At 50.6% G+C, this 20,662-nt stretch overlaps 1 protein-coding gene and 3 long non-coding RNA genes across 6 annotated transcripts; 3 read left to right on the top strand and 1 right to left on the bottom strand.

Moving 5' to 3' along the window:
- The first annotated feature begins 164 nt into the window (after positions 1 to 164).
- Positions 165 to 20,427, top strand: LOC127925327 (transmembrane protein 243-like). Its single transcript, XM_052510171.1, has 5 exons — positions 165 to 318; positions 5,405 to 5,605; positions 14,691 to 14,741; positions 15,904 to 16,008; positions 19,996 to 20,427. The coding sequence occupies exons 2-5, from the start codon at positions 5,513 to 5,515 to the stop codon at positions 20,122 to 20,124; spliced, it is 378 nt and encodes a 125-aa protein (XP_052366131.1). The 5' UTR covers positions 165 to 318; positions 5,405 to 5,512; the 3' UTR covers positions 20,125 to 20,427.
- On the top strand, positions 5,719 to 6,725 carry LOC127925328 (uncharacterized). Its single transcript, XR_008120497.1, has 3 exons — positions 5,719 to 5,991; positions 6,107 to 6,271; positions 6,601 to 6,725. It is a non-coding gene; the product is annotated as an uncharacterized LOC127925328 (long non-coding RNA).
- On the bottom strand, positions 10,549 to 13,170 carry LOC127925329 (uncharacterized). 3 transcript variants are annotated; one of them, XR_008120498.1, is made up of 4 exons: positions 12,030 to 13,170; positions 11,409 to 11,562; positions 11,253 to 11,339; positions 10,577 to 10,654 (listed from the first exon to the last, which is right to left on the bottom strand). It is a non-coding gene; the product is annotated as an uncharacterized LOC127925329 (long non-coding RNA). The 3 variants fall into 3 exon arrangements; XR_008120500.1 differs by lacking the exon at positions 12,030 to 13,170 and adding an exon at positions 11,698 to 11,765 and having other exon boundaries at positions 10,578 to 10,654; positions 11,286 to 11,339; XR_008120499.1 differs by lacking the exons at positions 11,253 to 11,339; positions 12,030 to 13,170 and adding an exon at positions 11,698 to 11,765 and having other exon boundaries at positions 10,549 to 10,654; positions 11,388 to 11,562.
- LOC127925330 (uncharacterized) lies at positions 10,791 to 11,935 on the top strand. The gene is made up of 3 exons (XR_008120501.1): positions 10,791 to 10,914; positions 11,081 to 11,146; positions 11,854 to 11,935. It is a non-coding gene; the product is annotated as an uncharacterized LOC127925330 (long non-coding RNA).
- Positions 20,428 to 20,662: the final 235 nt, after the last annotated feature.

Here is a 20,662-nt window from a genome sequence, read left to right as displayed (position 1 = left end):
TTCTGCCGAATGGTGTCCCTAAAAAAGGTTTGCATTAATCTACACTCATCAAATCAATTAAAACAGACCCATTAATGCATGTGAAATAGGTTAGTACACTGTATTGAATCATGTCAACTCTTGCCGAAATGTGTACCGCCGTAATAAGATATTTTGCCTTTAAGAGTACTGTCACGTTCCCTTTAAGCTGCCCGGCTGTAATTTCTGGTTGAGCCGATCAGAATCATTTTGCTCCTGGAAGTTTTGGAGACACTGGATAAGTGACAAGTAGTTGACACATATTCATCTGAAACACAACCTCTTATTATGCTCTGACACGTAAGTACATTGAAACAAAGTTGACGTTTGGTTCAACCTTTGAAATGGGTGTTTTGAGCAGCTGATTGGAGCCGTCCTAGTAGTGTTATTGTTAGCGGACATGCTATCAGTAACAAACTGCCGTTAGATAACCAGCAGGCTTACTAGCTAGCCGTCTAATATTAAACTCGTAGATATGTTTTGTGAACTTTGATGGGTGTTTAAAATGAATGTTAAATTAAGATCTGCGAGGTCAGCGCCCAACACAGCTAAACTAGCTAGCAAGCCTAACGACTACCAGCTGTTAGCCGACTATTTACAAGTGATTTATCTAGCCCGGTTGGTTTCCTGTATGTCCTAGCCCGGTTGGTTTCCTGTATGTCCTAGCCCGGTTGGTTTCCTGTATGTCCTAGCCCGGTTGGTTTCCTGTATGTCCTAGCCCGGTTGGTTTCCTGTATGTCCTAGCCCGGTTGGTTTCCTGTATGTCCTAGCCCGGTTGGTTTCCTGTATGTCCTAGCCCGGTTGGTTTCCTGTATGTCCTAGCCCGGTTGGTTTCCCGTATGTCCTAGCCCGGTTGGTTTCCTGTATGTCCTAGCCCGGTTGGTTTCAGTATGTCCTAGCCCGGTTGGTTTCCAGTATGTCCTAGCCCGGTTGGTTTCCTGTATGTCCTAGCCCGGTTGGTTTCCTGTATGTCCTAGCCCGGTTGGTTTCCTGTATGTCCTAGCCTGGTTGGTTTCCTGTATGTCCTAGCCCGGTTGGTTTCCTGTATGTCCTAGCCCGGTTGGTTTCCCGTATGTCCTAGCCCGGTTGGTTTCCCGTATGTCCTAGCCCGGTTGGTTTCCTGTATGTCCTAGCCCGGTTGGTTTCCTGTATGTCCTAGCCCGGTTGGTTTCCCGTATGTCCTAGCCCGGTTGGTTTCCCGTATGTCCTAGCCCGGTTGGTTTCCCGTATGTCCTAGCCCGGTTGGTTTCCCGTATGTCCTAGCCCGGTTGGTTTCCTGTATGTCCTAGCCCGGTTGGTTTCCTGTATGTCCTAGCCCGGTTGGTTTCCTGTATGTCCTAGCCCGGTTGGTTTCCCGTATGTCCTAGCCCGGTTGGTTTCCCGTATGTCCTAGCCCGGTTGGTTTCCCGTATGTCCTAGCCCGGTTGGTTTCCCGTATGTCCTAGCCCGGTTGGTTTCCCGTATGTCCTAGCCCGGTTGGTTTCCTGTATGTCCCAGCCTGGTTGGTTTCCTGTATGTCCTAGCCCGGTTGGTTTCCCGTATGTCCTAGCCCGGTTGGTTTCCCGTATGTCCTAGCCCGGTTGGTTTCCTGTATGTCCTAGCCCGGTTGGTTTCCTGTATGTCCTAGCCCGGTTGGTTTCCTGTATGTCCTAGCCCGGTTGGTTTCCTGTATGTCCTAGCCCGGTTGGTTTCCCGTATGTCCTAGCCCGGTTGGTTTCCTGTATGTCCTAGCCCGGTTGGTTTCCCGTATGTCCTAGCCCGGTTGGTTTCCCGTATGTCCTAGCCCGGTTGGTTTCCCGTATGTCCTAGCCCGGTTGGTTTCCCGTATGTCCTAGCCCGGTTGGTTTCCTGTATGTCCTAGCCCGGTTGGTTTCCTGTATGTCCTAGCCCGGTTGGTTTCCTGTATGTCCTAGCCCGGTTGGTTTCCTGTATGTCCTAGCCCGGTTGGTTTCCCGTATGTCCTAGCCCGGTTGGTTTCCCGTATGTCCTGTCCGGTTGGTTTCCCGTATGTCCTAGCCCGGTTGGTTTCCCGTATGTCCTAGCCCGGTTGGTTTCCTGTATGTCCTAGCCCGGTTGGTTTCCTGTATGTCCTAGCCCGGTTGGTTTCCTGTATGTCCTAGCCCGGTTGGTTTCCCGTATGTCCTAGCCCGGTTGGTTTCCTGTATGTCCTAGCCCGGTTGGTTTCCCGTATGTCCTAGCCCGGTTGGTTTCCCGTATGTCCTAGCCCGGTTGGTTTCCCGTATGTCCTAGCCCGGTTGGTTTCCCGTATGTCCTAGCCCGGTTGGTTTCCCGTATGTCCTAGCCCGGTTGGTTTCCCGTATGTCCTAGCCCGGTTGGTTTCCCGTATGTCCTAGCCCGGTTGGTTTCCCGTATGTCCTAGCCCGGTTGGTTTCCCGTATGTCCTAGCCCGGTTGGTTTCCTGTATGTCCTAGCCCGGTTGGTTTCCCGTATGTCCTAGCCCGGTTGGTTTCCCGTATGTCCTAGCCCGGTTGGTTTCCCGTATGTCCTAGCCCGGTTGGTTTCCTGTATGTCCTAGCCCGGTTGGTTTCCCAATACTGAATGAACACGTTTTTAACTTCATATAATACATCAATAAAATTATTTAGCCTCAAGTCCTAAAGAAACATGTTCAATTTGGTTTAAATAATGCAAAAACAAAGTGTTGGAGAAGTAAAACTGCAATATGTGCTATGTAAGAAAGCTAACGTTTAAGTTCCTTGCTCATGTAACAGTATAACTTTGGTTTCCTGTATGCCCTACCCGGGGTGCGAATGTCCAGGGACCCTCTGCACACATCAACAGTCACCCCGGCATGGTTTCCCATGCTCCACAAAGCCCGGTTGGTTTCCTGGTCCACTACTTCAAGGTTTCAGAGCAAGTGACATCACCGATTGAAACTTATTTAGCGCGCACCACCGCTGACTAGCTAGCAGTTTCAATCCGTTAATATAGAACATGAGAACATAAAATCTGTTGGTTCCTTTTAACATGAGTCTTAATATCCCCAGGTAAGAAGTTTTAGGTTGTAGTTATTATAGGAATTATAGGACTATTTCCTCTAACAAAAACATTGAATTTCATTAACCTTGATTATTGGATGTCTTGTAGGCACTTTAGTTCCTTGCCAGTGTAACAGTATAACTTCCGTCCCTCCCCTCGCCCTCCCGGGCTGCGAACCAGCGACCCAACGACAACAGCACCCATGAAGCAGCGTTACCCATCGCTCCACAAAGCAAGGGGAACAACTACTAGAAGTCTTCAGAGCAAGTGACGTTTGAAACGCTATTAGCGCACGCTAACTAGCTAGACATTTCACATCCGTTACACTCAGAACATGAGAACATTTCGGGAGCTGATTGGTTCCTTTCATAAACAGCGCAGTGCTTGAATATCCCCGAAGAGTAAAAGTTTTAGGGTGCTGTTTGAATTAATGTTATAGGACTGCTTCTGCCTACCACCATTTGAGTCAGATTAACTTTGATTACTTGGATGTCTTGTATGCTCAGTCAGATTATAGTGTAATGCAGGACACGCTAGATAATATCTAGTAATATCATCAACCATGTTTAGTTAACTAGTGATTATGATTGCCACTATAAGAAGTTTAATGCTAGCTAGCAACTTACCTTGGCTTACATTTACATTTAAGTCATTTAGCAGACGCTCTTATCCAGAGCGACTTACAAATTGGTGCATACATCTTAAGACATCCAGTGGAACAGCCACTTTACAATAGTGCATCTAAATCTTTTAGGGGGTGAGAAGGATTACTTACCCTATCCTAGGTATTCCTTGAAGAGGTGGGGTTTCAGGTGTCTCCGGAAGGTGGTGATTGACTCCGCTGTCCTGGCGTCGTGAGGGAGTTTGTTCCACCATTGGGGGGCCAGAGCAGCGAACAGTTTTGACTGGGCTGAGCGGGAACTGTACTTCCTCAGTGGTAGGGAGGCGAGCAGGCCAGAGGTGGATGGCTTACTGCATCCGCGTAACAGGCAGGCTCCTTGTGGAGTGCAACGAGAGAGAGGCAGGTCGTTATTGTGTTGGACTAGTTAAATGTAAGGTTGCAAGATTGGATCCCCCGAGCTGACAAGGGGAAAATCTGTCGTTCTGCCCCTGAACGAGGCAGTTAACCCACCGTTCCTAGGCCGTCAGTGAAAATAAGAATGTGTTCTTAACTGACTTGCCTGGTTAAATAAAGATATATATTTTTTAAATTAAATCAGCAAATCGGCGCCCAAAAATACCGATTTCCGATTGTTATGAAAACTTGAAATCGGCCCTGATTAATCGGCCATTCCGATTAATCGGTCGACCTCTAGTTACTACTGCATTGTCAGAACTAGAAGCACAAGCATTTCGCTACATTCGTATTAACATCTGCTAACCATGTGTATGTGACAAATAAAATTTGATTTGATTTGGGGCGGCAGGTATCTGTCATTCTGCCCCTGAACAAGGCAGTTAACCCACTGTTCCCCGGTCAAAGAAAATATTTAACTGACTTGCCTAGTTAAATAAAGGTTAAAAAAAAAAATATATATATAAAAATGTTTAACTAGCAAGGCCATTTAGACTCCGGTTGGGGGATTGCTGTTGTTTTCAGTGTAGCTGTTCACATGATCCCATGCAGCAGCTCTTAGGGTTATGATGTGTTATGTAGCCCAGGCTGGGATGGAGCTGGAGGCTAGAGAGTAGCAGCTAGTTCCCATGTCATAATGGACCTCTTGTTTCTTGTGGGTTTGGAGCACAAAGCTGCCTCAAGAATTCTGCCTTTTCACCCAGAATGTTGTTGCAACAGGAAACAGTCTCTGCTCTCTGGCCTAGAATGGTCTTCTGCACCGTGCAGTAACATACTGCTGGGCTAGGGGTAGAGCTGGGGTAGGGTAGGGCTAGAGCTAGGGTAGGGCTAGAGCTGGGCTAGAGCTAGGGTAGAGCTAGAGTAGGGCTGAGCTAGAGCTAGTGTAGAGCTGGGCTGGAGCTGGGCTAGAGCTAGGGTAGAGCTAGGGTGGGATAGAGCTGAGCTAGAATAGAGCTGGGCTAGAGCTAGGGTAGAGCTGGGGTAGAGCTGGGCTGGGATAGAGCTGGACTGGAGCTAGGGTAGAGCTGGGCTAGAGCTGGGCTGGGCTAGGGTAGAGCTTTATTGGAGCTAGGGTAGAGCTGGACTGGAGCTAGGGTGGAGCTGGGATAGAGAAGAAACATGACACAACGTCTAGGGGGGGATTTGGGATTGGGCTGGGGGCCGAGATGAGAGGGGATCAAGGAGAGAGAGGAGGTAAAGGAATAGGGGGAATCAGAAAGGGAAGTAGGGGAAGGGGGTGTTTTAGCCAGTCCCTTTATGGGGTGAGGGACAGGCTGTTAACTTCCCTCTCCTATTCCTCCCACCCTTCAGGTCAGGCATCTGGTTGGCTGGCCCTGCTTCCTGTCCGGTAAGGCCTGCCCCTGTGGAGCCACTAGCATGCAGTTCCTCTGTGTGTCCATGGGGTGGAGCTGCTGAGCCATGGATGACTTCACTACCAATGACTTCACCACCAGAACATATGGCACCAGCGGCCTTGACAACAGACTGCTGTTTGGAGAAACCTCTGCTCGGGTACGTGTGTGTGTGTGTGTGTGTGTGTGTGTGTGTGTGTGTGTGTGTGTGTGTGTGTGTGTGTGCTGTGTGTGTGTGTGGTGTACGGCTGTTGGGGGACCATATTACCGCCACACCCACAGTCTTGAGTCTCCTCTTCTGCACTCTGGACATGCGTTGGTAGTACCTAACTCACTAACAACCATCAGGTCCTAATGGCTCCATGTCCCCCTAACCATCGGGTCCTAATGGCTCCATGTCCCTCTAACCATCGGGTCCTAATGGCTCCATGTCCCTCTAACCATCGGGTCCTAATGGCTCCATGTCCCTCTAACCATCGGGTCCTAATGGCTCCATGTCCCTCTAACCATCGGGTCCTAATGGCTCCATGTCCCTCTAACCATCAGGTCCTATAAACCATCAGGTCCTAATGGCTCCATGTCCCTCTAACCATCGGTCCTAATGGCTCCATGTCCCTCTAACCATCGGGTCCTAATGGCTCCATGTCCCTCTAACCATCAGGTCCTAATGGCTCCATGTCCCCCTAACCATCGGGTCCTAATGGCTCCATGTCCCTCTAACCATCGGGTCCTAATGGCTCCATGTCCCTCTAACCATCGGGTCCTAATGGCTCCATGTCCCTCTAACCATCAGGTCCTAATGGCTCCATGTCCCTCTAACCATCGGGTCCTAATGGCTCCATGTCCCCTAACCATCGGGTCCTAATGGCTCCATGTCCCTCTAACCATCAGGTCCTAATGGCTCCATGTCCCCTAACCATCGGGTCCTAATGGCTCCATGTCCCTCTAACCATCAGGTCCTAATGGCTCCATGTCCCTCTAACCATCGGATCCTAATGGCTCCATGTCCCTCTAACCATCAGGTCCCAATGGCTCCATGTCCCTCTAACCATCAGGTCCTAATGGCTCCATGTCCCTCTAACCATCAGGTCCTAATGGCTCCATGTCCCTCTAACCATCAGGTCCTAATGGCTCCATGTCCCTCCTAACCATCAGGTCCTAATGGCTCCATGTCCCTCTAACCATCGGGTCCTAATGGCTCCATGTCCCTCTAACCATCAGGTCCTATAACCATCAGGTCCTAATGGCTCCATGTCCCTCTAACCATCAGGTCCTAATGGCTCCATGTCCCCCCTAACCATCGGGTCCTAATGGCTCCATGTCCCCTAACCACTCTGACATCAATGACAATCAAACACTTATCATCACAACAGTATCATGCTTTTACAACTCACCTCACTGTGATGATCAATTTGAAGAAAGAAGTTCAACAGCAGGTTGAACCAGTGTATAACATGGTCGTTGTGGATGCTGTTCCAAAGCCCAACACAATGAAATGGACAGTGCTTTCTAAGGTGATGATTAATTCAGAACACCCATAGACCATCTGACAGCTCATTCATAGGCCTGTATATGAGCCCCCCAAAAAAATAATTAAAATAATGATTGTGCTGTTATACAATACATATTGCATATTGCACATGATTTTAAACTGATTTCAGATGTCTTTGGTACATAACTGGTCGAGCCTCTACTCCAACATGTCTATTCATGAGTCTGGGAGAGAACGGTCCCACAGTTGACAGTGCATGTCAGAGCAAACCCAAGCCATGAGGTTGAAGGAATTGTCCGTAGAGAGAGGATTGTGGTCGAGACACAGATCTGGGGAAGGGTACCCAAACATTTCTGCAGCACTGAAGGCTCCAAGAACACAGTGGCCTCCATCATTCTTAAATGGAAGAAGTTTGGAACCACAAAGACTCTTCCTAGAGCTGGCTGCCCGGACAAACTGAGCAATCGAGGAGAAGAGCCTTGGTCAAGGAGGTGACCAAGAACCCGATGGTCACTGACAGATCACCTAGAGTTCCTCTGTGGACATAGGAGAACCTTCAAGATGGACAACCTTCTCTGCAGAACTCCACCAATCAGGCCTTTATGGTAGGTTGGTCAGACGGAAGCCACTCCTCAGTAAAAGGCACATGACAGCCCGCTTGGAGTTGGCAAAAGGCACCTAAAGACTCAGACCATGAGAAACAAGTTTCTCTGGTTTGATGAAACCAAGATTGAACTCTTTGGCCTGAATGCCAAGCATCACGTCTGGAGGAAGCCTGTCACCATACCTACTGCGAAGCATGGAGGTGGCAGCATCATGCTGTGGGGACGTCAGGCTTGAGGGAAAGATGCATGGAGGAAAGTACCTTGAGGAAAACCTGCTCAGGACCTCAGACTGGGGCAAAGGTGCAACTTCTGGACAAGTCTCAATGTCCATGAGTGGCCCAGCCAGAGCCTGGACTTGAACCCGATTTGAACATCTCTGGAGAGACCAGAAAATAGCTGTGCAGCGACGCTCCCCATCCAACCTGACAGAGATTGAGAGGATCTGCAGAGAAGAATGGGAGAAACTCCTAAATACAGGTGTGCCAAGCTTGTAGCGTCAAGACCCAAGAAGACTCGAGGCTGTAATTGCTGCCAAAGGTGCTTCAACAAAGTACTGAGTAAAGGGTCTGAATACTAATGTCAATGTTATATTTCAAATGTTGTTATTGTAGCAAGTGTATATCTAAACCTGTTTCATGCTTTGTCATCATAGGGTGTTGTGGTGGATTGAGGGGAAAAACTATTGAATCAATTGTAGAATAAGGCTGTAACCTATCAATGTGGAAAAAGTTGAGGGGTCTGAATACTTTCCAAATGCACTGTATTAGTAAAGAACAGATGAAATTGCGAATAGTCAGATGGGTGACAATATGATCAGTTGATGAGAGAACCGCATGTGTAGCCTCAGGCAAGGAACAGAGGGCAAGCTTTCTCTGCAATGTTCTCAAATTATCAACAGCCCAGTCACATCAAGCAGCCCATATGTGGTGTTTTTCTAGGTCATTCTAAGGTTTGTATCATTCAAAACTACAGTTGCCAAATAACTCTGAACCTAGGGCATAGGACCTGTTTCAAATAACTGAACCTAGGGTATAGGACCTGTTTCAAATAACTGAACCTAGGGTATAGGACCTGTTTCAAATAACTGAACCTAGGGTATAGGACCTGTTTCAAATAACTGAACCTAGGGTATAGGACCTGTTCCAAATAACTGAACCTAGGTATAGGACCTGTTCCAAATAACTGAACCTAGGGTATAGGACCTGTTCCAAATTACTCTGAACCTAGGGCATAGGACCTGTTTCAAATAACTGAACCTAGGGTATAGGACCTGTTTCAAATAACTGAACCTATGGTATAGGACCTGTTTCAAATAACTGAACCTAGGGTATAGGACCTGTTTCAAATAACTGAACCTAGGGTATAGGACCTGTTTCAAATAACTGAACCTAGGGTATAGGACCTGTTTCAAATAACTGAACCTAGGTATAGGACCTGTTTCAAATAACTGAACCTAGGGTATAGGACCTGTTCCAAATAACTCTGAACCTAGGGCATAGGACCTGTTTCAAATAACTGAACCTAGGGTATAGGACCTGTTCCAAATAACTCTGAACCTAGGGCATAGGACCTGTTCCAAATAACTCTGAACCTAGGGCATAGGACCTGTTTCAAGTAACTGAACCTAGGTATAGGACCTGTTTCAAATAACTGAACCTAGGGTATAGGACCTGTTCCAAATAACTCTGAACCTAGGGCATAGGACCTGTTCCAAATAACTGAACCTAGGGTATAGGACCTGTTCCAAATGACTGAACCTAGGGTATAGGACCTGTTCCAAATAACTCTGAACCTAGGGTATAGGACCTGTTTCAAATAACTGAACCTAGGGTATAGGACCTGTTTCAAATAACTGAACCTAGGTATAGGACCTGTTTCAAATAACTGAACCTAGGGTATAGGACCTGTTCCAAATAACTCTGAACCTTGGGCATAGGACCTGTTCCAAATAACTCTGAACCTAGGGTATAGGACCTGTTTCAAATAACTGAACCTAGGGTATAGGACCTGTTTCAAATAACTGAACCTAGGGTATAGGACCTGTTCCAAATAACTCTGAACCTAGGGCATAGGACCTGTTCCAAATAACTGAACCTAGGGTATAGGACCTGTTCCAAATAACTGAACCTAGGTATAGGACCTGTTCCAAATAACTGAACCTAGGGTATAGGACCTGTTCCAAATAACTCTGAACCTAGGGTATAGGACCTGTTCCAAATGACTGAACCTAGGTATAGGACCTGTTCCAAATAACTGAACCTAGGGTATAGGACCTGTTCCAAATAACTCTGAACCTAGGCATAGGACCTGTTCCAAATAACTGAACCTAGGGTATAGGACCTGTTTCAAATAACTGAACCTAGGGTATAGGACCTGTTTCAAATAACTCTGAACCTAGGGTATATGACCTGTTCCAAATAACTCTGAACCTTGGGCATAGGACCTGTTCAAATAACTCTGAACCTAGGGTATAGGACCTGTTTCAAATAACTGAACCTAGGGCATAGGACCTGTTCCAAATAACTCCCCTAGGGTATAGGACCTGTTTCAAATAACTCTGAACCTCGGGTATAGGACCTGTTCCAATTACTCTGAACCTAGGGTATAGGACCTGTTTCAAATAACTGAACCTAGGGTATAGGACCTGTTTCAAATAACTGAACCTAGGGTATAGGACCTGTTCCAAATAACTCTGAACCTAGGGCATAGGACCTGTTGCAAATAACTGAACCTAGGGTATAGGACCTGTTTCAAATAACTGAACCTAGGGTATAGGACCTGTTCCAAATAACTCTGAACCTAGGGCATAGGACCTGTTCCAAATAACTGAACCTAGGTATAGGACCTGTTCCAAATAACTGAACCTAGGGTATAGGACCTGTTCCAAATAACTCTGAACCTAGGGTATAGGACCTGTTTCAAATAACTGAACCTAGGGTATAGGACCTGTTCCAAATAACTCTGAACCTAGGGCATAGGACCTGTTCAAATAACTGAACCTAGGGTATAGGACCTGTTCCAAATGACTGAACCTAGGGTATAGGACCTGTTCCAAATAACTGAACCTAGGGTATAGGACCTGTTCCAAATAACTGAACCTAGGGTATAGGACCTGTTTCAAATAACTGAACCTAGGGTATAGGACCTGTTTCAAATAACTCTGAACCTAGGGTATAGGACCTGTTCCAAATAACTGAACCTAGGGTATAGGACCTGTTCCAAATAACTCATAACCTAGGGTATAGGACCTGTTCCAAATAACTGAACCTAGGGCATAGGACCTGTTTCAAATAACTGAACCTAGGGTATAGGACCTGTTTCAAATAACTGAACCTAGGGTATAGGACCTGTTTCAAATAACTCTGAACCTAGGTATAGGACCTGTTCCAAATAACTGAACCTATGGTATAGGACCTGTTCCAAATAACTCTGAACCCAGGGTATAGGACCTGTTCCAAATAACTCTGAACCTAGGTATAGGACCTGTTCCAAATAACTGAACCTAGGTATAGGACCTGTTCCAAATAACTGAACCTAGGGTATAGGACCTGTTCCAAATAACTGAACCTAGGGTATAGGACCTGTTCCAAATAACTGAACCTAGGTATAGGACCTGGTCCAAATAACTGAACCTAGGGTATAGGACCTGGTCCAAATAACTGAACCTAGGTATAGGACCTGTTTCAAATAACTGAACCTAGGTATAGGACCTGTTCCAAATAACTGAACCTAGGGTATAGGACCTGTTCCAAATAACTGAACCTAGGGTATAGGACCTGTTTCAAATAACTCTGAACCTAGGGTATAGGACCTGTTTCAAATAACTCTGAACCTAGGTATAGGACCTGTTTCAAATAACTCTGAACCTAGGGCATAGGACCTGTTCCAAATAACTCTGAACCTAGGGTATAGGACCTGTTCCAAATAACTCTGAACCTAGGGTATAGGACCTGTTCCAAATAACTCTGAACCTAGGGTATAGGACCTGTTCCAAATAACTCTGAACCTAGGGTATAGGACCTGTTTCAAATAACTCAACCTAGGGTATAGGACCTGTTCCAAATAACTGAACCTAGGTATAGGACCTGTTCCAAATAACTCTGAACCTAGGGTATAGGACCTGTTCCAAATAACTCTGAACCTAGGTTATAGGACCTGTTCCAAATAACTCTGAACCTAGGGTATAGGACCTGTTCCAAATAACTCTGAACCTAGGTATAGGACCTGTTCCAAATAACTGAACCTAGGTATAGGACCTGTTCCAAATAACTGAACCTAGGTATAGGACCTGTTCCAAATAACTGAACCTAGGGTATAGGACCTGTTCCAAACAACTCTGAACCTTGGGTATAGGACCTGTTCCAAATAACTGAACCTAGGGTATAGGACCTGTTTCAAATAACTGAACCTAGGTATAGGACCTGTTCCAAATAACTGAACCTAGGGTATAGGACCTGTTCCAAATAACTGAACCTAGGGTATAGGACCTGTTCCAAATAACTCTGAACCTAGGGTATAGGACCTGTTTCAAATAACTGAACCTAGGGTATAGGACCTGTTTCAAATAACTCTGAACCTAGGGTATAGGACCTGTTTCAAATAACTGAACCTAGGGCATTTGAAATGATCCGCCGCATTTGTTGCAACCCCTATTACCAGCCTGTTCAACCTGTTCGTATCGTCTGAGATCCCCAAAGATTGGAAAGCTGCCGCGGTCATCCCCCTCTTCAAAGGGGGAGACGCTCTAGACCCAAACTGTTACAGACCTATATCTATCCTACCCTGCCTTTCTAAGGTGTTCGAAAGCCAAGTTAACAAACAGATCACCGACCATTTCGAATCCCACCGTACCTTTTCCGCTATGCAATCTGGTTTCCGAGCTGGTCATGGGTGCACCTCAGCCACGCTCAAGGTCCTAAATGATATCATAACAGCCATCGACAAAAGACAATACTGTGCAGCCGTCTTCATAGACCTGGCCGAGGTTTTCGACTCCATCAATCACCACATTCTTATCGGCAGACTCAACAGCCTTCTCAAATGACTGCCTCGCCTGGTTCACCAACTACTTCTCAGACGGAGAAGTGTCAAATCAGAGGACCTGTTGTCTGGACCTCTGGCAGTCTCTATGGGGGTGCCACAGGGTTCAATTCTCGACTCTTATCTGTATACATTAATGATGTCGCTCTTGCTGCTGGTGACACCATTTTGTGTCCTTCTGGCCCTTCTTTGGACACCGTTAACTAACCTCCAGACGAGCTTCAATGCCAGACAACTCTCCTTCCGTGGCCTCCAACTGCTCTTAAATGCAAGTAAAACTAAATGCAATGTCTTCAACCGATCGCTGACCACACCTGCCCAGCATCACTACTCTGGACGGTTCTGACTTAGAATATGTGGACAACTATAAATACCTAGGTGTCTGGTTAGACTGTAAACTCTCCTTCCAGACTCACATTAAGCATCTCCAATACAAAATTAAATCTAGAATCGGCCTCCTATTTCGCAATAAAGCATCCTTCATTCATGCTGCCAAACACACCCTCGTAAAACTGACCATCCTACCGATTTTTGACTTCTTCGATAAAATAGCCTCCAACACTCTACATCCAATTTGCTGAGTAGTCTATCACGGTGCCATCCGTTTTGTCACCAAAGCCCAATATACTACCCACCACTGCAACCTGCATGCTCGCTGGCTGGCCCTCGCTTCATATTCCTCGCCAAACCCACTGGCTGCAGGTAATCTATAAGTCTCTGCTAGGTAAAGCCCCACCTTATCTCAGCTCACTGGTCACCATAGCAGCACCCACCCGTAGCACACGCTCCAGCAGGAATATTTCACTGGTAACCCCCAAAGTCAATTCCTCCTTTGGTTCTTTTCTTCCAGTTCTTTGCTGCCAATGACTGGAACGAATTGCAAAAAATCACTGAAGTTGGAGACTCATATCTCCCTCACTAGCTTTAAGCACCAGCTGTCAGAGCAGCTCACAGATCACTGCACCTGTACACAGCCCATCTGTAAATAGCCCATCCAACTACCTCATCCCCATACTGTATTAATTTATTTTGTTGCTCCTTTGCACCCCAGTATCTCTACTTGCACATTCATGTTCTATACATCTATCACTCCAGTGTTTAATTGCTATATTGTAATTACTTCGCCACTAACGGCCTATTTATTGCCTTACCTCCCTAATCTTACCTCATTTGCAAACACTGTATATAGATTTTTGTTCCTATTGTGTTATGGACTGTACGTTTATTCCATGTGTAACTCTGTGTTTATGTCGCACTGCTTTGCTTTATCTTGGCCAGGTTGCAGTTGTAAATGAGAACTTGTTCTCAACTGGCCTACCTGGTTAAATAAAAGGTAGAAAAAAAAATAGGGCATAGGATGTTTCAAATAACTCAATCTAGGGCATGGGATCTGTTTCAAATAACTCAATCTGGGGCATGGGATCTGTTTCAAATAACTCAATCTAGGGCATGGGATCTGTTTCAAATAACTCAATCTAGGGCATGGGATCTGTTTCAAATAACTCAATCTAGGGCATGGGATCTGTTTCAAATAACTCGGGCACGGGATCTGTTTCAAATAACTCGGGCACGGGATCTGTTTCAAATAACTCAATCTAGGGCATGGGATCTGTTTCAAATAACTCAATCTGGGGCATGGGATCTGTTCCGGAATGGGAAAAATATAATTTTCTATGTTATTCAGCTAAATTATATTCTTCCTACTATAAAACCATATGTAAAACAATGATGGGGACTTATAAGCATATCTCAATGAACAAGCCTATAGCCTATGACAGAGCCGGATAACATATAGTAGACCAACTCATATTCTGTCCTTCTGAAATACATTCTTAATCATGTTTCTTTTAACCTGTCTAAAATCAATAATGGATTTATTGTGACGGTGTTTATTAAAAATATATTTCTTTGACTTTTCAAAATGTAGATGTTCCAATCAGCGGCTTGTATGTGTGGAGGCCTGGAGATGCTAAACATGTTTATGTTAATTAAATGGTCAATTACCGTGAGACCAGCAGTCTTTTTCATGACTTAGTGGCTGACAAAATGTCATGACCGCCACAGTGTGTTATTGGCTTGTCTCATGTAATGTCCTCTTTCCCTTGTAGGACAGAGCCATCAACCTGGTGGTCGGAGGACTGACAACCCTGCTCGTTGTAGTAAGTACCCTGGACTGTCTCCACATGTTGTTACAGCCTGAATTTAAAATGGATTTACATTCAACATTTTGTGTCACTGACCTACACACAATACCCCATAATGCTATTGTGTTTTTAGACATTTTTACACATTTTAATAAAAAAATTAGAAGCTGGAATGTTTTGTACGTTTTCAACCACTTTGTTATGGCCTAAATAAGTTCAGGAGTAAAAATGTGCTTAACAAGTGTCACAAGTTGGACTCACTCTGTACAGTATTACTGTTAACCATGAATGACTACACTAGCCTAGTGGTTAGAGCGCTGTGCTACTGTTCCTAGGTTGTTATTGTAAATAAGAATGTGTTCTTGGTTCCTCCCGGGTGGTGCAGTGGTCAAAGGCACTGCATCGCAGTGCTCTCTGTGCCACCAGAGATTCTGGGTTCGAGCCCAGGCTCTGTCGCAGCTGGCCATGACCGGGAGGTCCATGGGGCGATGCACAATTGGCCCAGCGTTGGCCGGGAGGGATATCCTTGTCTCATCGCGCATTAGCGACTCCTGTGGCGGGCCCGGGTGCAGTGCACCAGGTCGTCAGGTGTATGGTGTTTCCTCCGACACATTGGTGTTGCAGGCTTCCGGGTTGGATGTGGTGTCAAGAAGCAGTGCGGCTTGGTTGGGTTGTGTTTCGGAGGACGCATGGCTCTCGACCTTCGCCTCTCCGAGTCCGTACGGGAGTTGCAGCGATGAGACAAGACTGTAACTACCAATTAGATATCAGGAAATTGGGAAGAAAAAGGCTTAAAAAATAAAAAGGGATTTGTTCTTAACTTGCCTAGTAAAAAAAAAGGAATTGGGAGAGGAAATGGTACTGGGAAAGATGGGTTGATCTGTGGCCTTCTGAAGGGTGATCTGTGGCCTTCTGAAGGGTGGAGTGAATTCATACTTGAAATATTTCAGGTCCTCCAATGAGGGGTGAGGATGTTTGTGCTGGTCCTGGTAGTTCCATACTGTGAGAGGTGTGTCTCTGCTGGTCCTGGTAGTTCCATACTGTGAGAGGTGTCTCTGCTGGTCCTGGTAATTTCATGCGGACCAGATCACCCACTTACCAGATCACCCACTGATTTGAGGGGCCTTTTGTCTTGTTGTTTCAATTGGATCAGTTAGGTGGTGATTGTGTTCCCTAGGTAACAGTGATCAGTTCATTCCTGTTCCCCTCGTTGCCTCCCTGGCCACTCAACGTCTTCTTGGCTTTCTGTATCCTGCTGACCTGCGGCTCGGCCATGGTGCTGGTGAGTACACTCCTGCTTTCTTTGGGTCTGAAGAGGATAAATATCTCCCTCCTGTAGATCTTCTGGTACCGGCAGGAGGACGTGGGTTACGGTTGGGTACCGGCAGGGTGACGTGAGTTGGGTACCGGCAGGGTGACGTGAGTTGGGTACCGGCAGGGTGACGTGAGGTTGGGTACCGGCAGGGGGACGTGGGGTTGGGTACCGGCAGGGGGACGTGGGGTTGGGTACCGGCAGGGGACGTGGGTACTGGCAGGGGGACTTGGGTTCCCGGCAGGGGGACTTGGGTTCCCCGGCAGGGGGACTTGGGTTCCGGCAGGGGACTTGGGGTTGGGTACCGGCAGGGGACTTGGGTACCGGCAGGGGACGTGGGGTTGGGTACCGGCAGGGGGACGTGGGGTTGGGTACCGGCAGGGGACTTGGGTACCGGCAGGGGACATGGGGTGGGGTACCGGCAGGGGGACGTGGGGTTGGGTACCGGCAGGGGACGTGGGGTTGGGTACCGGCAGGGGGACGTGGGGTTGGGTACCGGCAGGGGGACTTGGGTTCCCGGCAGGGGACTTGGGTTCCGGCAGGGGGACTTGGGTTCCCGGCAGGGGGACTTGGGTACCGGCAGGGGACTTGGGCACCGGCAGGGGGACTTGGGTACCGGCAGGGGACGTGGTGTTGGGTACCGGCAGGGGACTTGGGGTTGGGCACCGGCAGGGGGACTTGGGGTTGGGTACCGGCAGGGGACTTGGGGTTGGGTACCGGCAGGGGACGGGGACTTGGGTACTGGCAGGGGGACTTGGGTACCGGCAGGGGACTTGGGGTTGGGTACCGGCAGGGGACTTGGGGTTGGGTACCGGCAGGGGACTTGGGGTTGGGTACCGGCAGGGGACTTGGGGTTGGGTACCGGCAGGGGACTTGGGGTTGGGTACCGGCAGGGGACTTGGGGTTGGGTACCGGCAGGGGACTTGGGGTTGGGTACCGGCAGGGGGACGTGGGGTTGGGTACCGGCAGGGGGCGTGGGCTTGGGTACCGGCAGGGGGACGTGGGCTTGGGTACCGGCAGGGGACGGGGCTTGGGTACCGGCAGGGGACGTGGGCTTGGGTACCGGCAGGGGACGTGGGCTTGGGTACCGGCAGGGGGAGGTGGGGTGGGGTACCGGCAGGGGGACGTGGGGTGGGGTACCGGCAGGGGGACGTGGGGTTGGGTACCGGCAGGGGACGTGGGGTTAGGTACCGGCAGGGGACGTTGGGTACCGGCAGGGGACGTTGGGTACCGGCAGGGGGACGTTGGGTACCGGCAGGGGGACGTGGGGTTGGGTACCGGCAGGGGGACGTGGGATTGGGTACCGGCAGGGGACGTGGGGTTGGGTACCCGGCAGGGGGACGTGGGGTGGGTACCCGGCAGGGGGACTTGGGGTTGGGTACCCGGCAGGGGACTTGGGGTTGGGTACCCGGCAGGGGGACTTGGGGTTGGGTACCCGGCAGGGGGACTTGGGGTTGGGTACCCGGCAGGGGGACTTGGGGTTGGGTACCCGGCAGGGGGACTTGGGGTTGGGTACCCGGCAGGGGACTTGGGGTTGGGTACCCGGCAGGGGACTTGGGGTTGGGTACCCGGCAGGGGGACTTGGGGTTGGGTACCCGGCAGGGGGACTTGGGGTTGGGTACCCGGCAGGGGGACTTGGGGTTGGGTACCCGGCAGGGGGACTTGGGGTTGGGTACCCGGCAGGGGACTTGGGGTTGGGTACCCGGCAGGGGACTTTGGGTTGGCTACCGGCAGGGGACATTGGGTTGGCTACCGGCAGGGGACTTGGGGGCTGGCTACCGGCAGGGGGACTTGGGGTTGGCTACCGGCAGGGGGACTTGGGGTTGGCTACCGGCAGGGGGACTTGGGGTTGGCTACCGGCAGGGGACTTGGGGTTGGCTACCGGCAGGGGACTTGGGGTGGGGTTGAGTACCGGCAGGGGAACTTGGGGTTGGGTACCGGCAGGGGATGTGGGGTTGGGTACCGGCAGGTGGGGTTGGGTACCGGCAGGGGACGTGGGGTTGGGTACCGGCAGGGGACTTGGGTGGGGTTGGGTCCCGGCAGGGGGACGTGGGGTTGGGTACCGGCAGGGGACTTGGGGTTGGGTACCGGCAGGGGGACTTGGGGGTTGGGTACCGGCAGGGGGACTTGGGGTTGGGTACCGGCAGGGGGACTTGGGGTTGGGTACCGGCAGGAGGGGTGGGGTTGGGTACCGGCAGGGGACTTGGGGTTGGGTACCGGCAGGAGGGGGTGGGGTTGGGTACCGGCAGGGGGAGGTGGGGTTGGGTAACGGCAGGGGGTGGGGTTGGGTACCGGCAGGGGGGTGGGGTTGGGTACCGGCAGGGGAGGTGGGTTTGGGTACCGGTAGGGGAGGTGGGGTTGGGTACCGGCAGGGGGACTTGGGGTTGGGTACCCGGCAGGGGACTTGGGGTTGGGTACCCGGCAGGGGACTTGGGGTTGGGTACCCGGCAGGGGGACTTTGGGTTGGCTACCGGCAGGGGGACATTGGGTTGGCTACCGGCAGGGGGACTTGGGGTTGGCTACCAGGGGGACTTGGGGTTGGCTACCGGCAGGGGACTTGGGGTTGGCTACCGGCAGGGGACTTGGGGTTGGCTACCGGCAGGGGGACTTGGGGTTGGCTACCGGCAGGGGACTTGGGGTGGGGTTGAGTACCGGCAGGGAACTTGGGGTTGGGTACCGGCAGGGGGATGTGGGGTTGGGTACCGGCAGGTGGGGTTGGGTACCGGCAGGGGGACGTGGGGTTGGGTACCGGCAGGGGACTTGGGGTGGGGCTGGGTCCCGGCAGGGGACGTGGGGTTGGGTACCGGCAGGGGGACTTGGGGTTGGGTACCGGCAGGGGACTTGGGGTTGGGTACCGGCAGGGGGACTTGGGGTTGGGTACCGGCAGGGGACTTGGGGTTGGGCACCGGCAGGAGGGGTGGGGTTGGGTACCGGCAGGGGACTTGGGGTTGGGTACCGGCAGGAGGGGGTGGGGTTGGGTACCGGCAGGGAGGTGGGGTTGGGTACCGGCAGGGGGTGGGGTTGGGTGCCGGCAGGGGGGGGGTGGGGTTGGGTACCGGCAGGAGGTGGGTTTGGGTACCGGTAGGGGAGGTGGGGTTGGGTACCGGCAGGGGAGGTGGAGTTGGGGGTGGAGTGGGGTTGGGTGCCGGCAGGGGACTTGGGGTTGGGTACCGGCAGGGGGACTTGGGGTTGGGTACCGGCAGGGGGACTTGGGGTTGGGTACCGGCAGGGGACTTGGGGTTGGGTACCGGCAGGAGGGGGTGGGGTTGGGTACCGGCAGGAGGGGGTGGGGTTGGGTACCGGCAGGGGGTGGGGTTGGGTACCGGCAGGGGAGGTGGGGTTGGGTACCGGCAGGGGAGGTGGGGTTGGGTACCGGCAGGGGGAGGTGGGGTTGGGTACCGGCAGGGGAGGTGGGGTTGGGTACCGGCAGGGGGGTGGGGTTGGGTACCGGCAGGGGTGGAGTTGGGTACCGGCAGGGGGGTGGAGTTGGGTACCGGCAGGGGAGGTGGAGTTGGGTACCGGCAGGGGGAGGTGGAGTTGGGTACCGGCAGGAGGAGGTGGAGTTGGGTACCGGCAGGAGGGTGGGGTTGGGTGCCGGCAGGGGGTGGGGTTGGGTGCCGGCAGGGGACTTGGGGTTGGGTGCCGGCAGGGGACTTGGGGTTGGGTACCGGCAGGGGGACTTGGGGTTGGGTACCGGCAGGGGGACTTGGGGTTGGGTACCGGCAGGGGGACTTGGGGTTGGGTACCGGCAGGGGACGTGGGGTTGGGTATCGGCAGGGGGACGTGGGGTTGGGTACCGGCAGGGGGACTTGGGGTTGGGTACCGGCAGGGGGATTTGGGGTTAGGGTTGGGTACCGGCAGGGGGATTTGGGGTTAGGGTTGGGTACCGGCAGGGGGATTTGGGGTTAGGGTTGGGTACCGGCAGGGGTTAGGCTGACTTTCGTCTTCCTCCTGTAGATTGTCTGGTACCGGCAGGGAGACTTGGATCCGAAGTTCAGGAAGTTAATCTACTACATGCTGGCCTCCATCATGCTGCTGTGTCTCTGTGCTAACCTGTACTACCACGACGTGGGCAGAGGGACGTGAGACTGGACATGCCTTACTCACCCTTACTGCCACACACCGTCCCTGACTGGACTAGTGGAACCAGTTCTACCAGGAAGATGATGGACCTGCCCAGAACCAGTTCCGGTGGGCCCACATTCCACACAGGCACAAGGAGGACAGACAGTTTCCAGACAAGTGACTGTCCACCAATCATAGTCAAGTGACTGTTTCTATTCCACAGATCATCTGACCACTCGGCTCTGCACAGCTTCACTTTAGGATTATTCAGACCATCTGTTGCTTTTTTATTTAGTATTTTATGCAATAAATAATCACATCCTGTCTGACCTGTGAGTTGTTGTCCTGCACCTCTGTCATAAGCTTTGTTGATAGCTGGCATCTCCTGTGTCTTCTTCTTGGCCACCTTCTGATTGTCCCACATTTTCAGAAAAGTGTCTCCACATGGTATTAAAATGTCTCTTATGTCTACGCATTGTGACCAGATTTCCTGATCCTCCTCAAGTTATTTGACAGATGATTTCTTTGACTTTGGCTGTGTTTAGTCAGCCTAATTCTG

The sequence above is a fragment of the Oncorhynchus keta genome, unplaced genomic scaffold (genome assembly GCF_023373465.1).
Source record: "Oncorhynchus keta strain PuntledgeMale-10-30-2019 unplaced genomic scaffold, Oket_V2 Un_contig_5421_pilon_pilon, whole genome shotgun sequence".
Classification (NCBI taxonomy): domain Eukaryota; kingdom Metazoa; phylum Chordata; class Actinopteri; order Salmoniformes; family Salmonidae; genus Oncorhynchus; species Oncorhynchus keta.
This window is presented reverse-complemented; position numbering and strand designations above follow the sequence as displayed.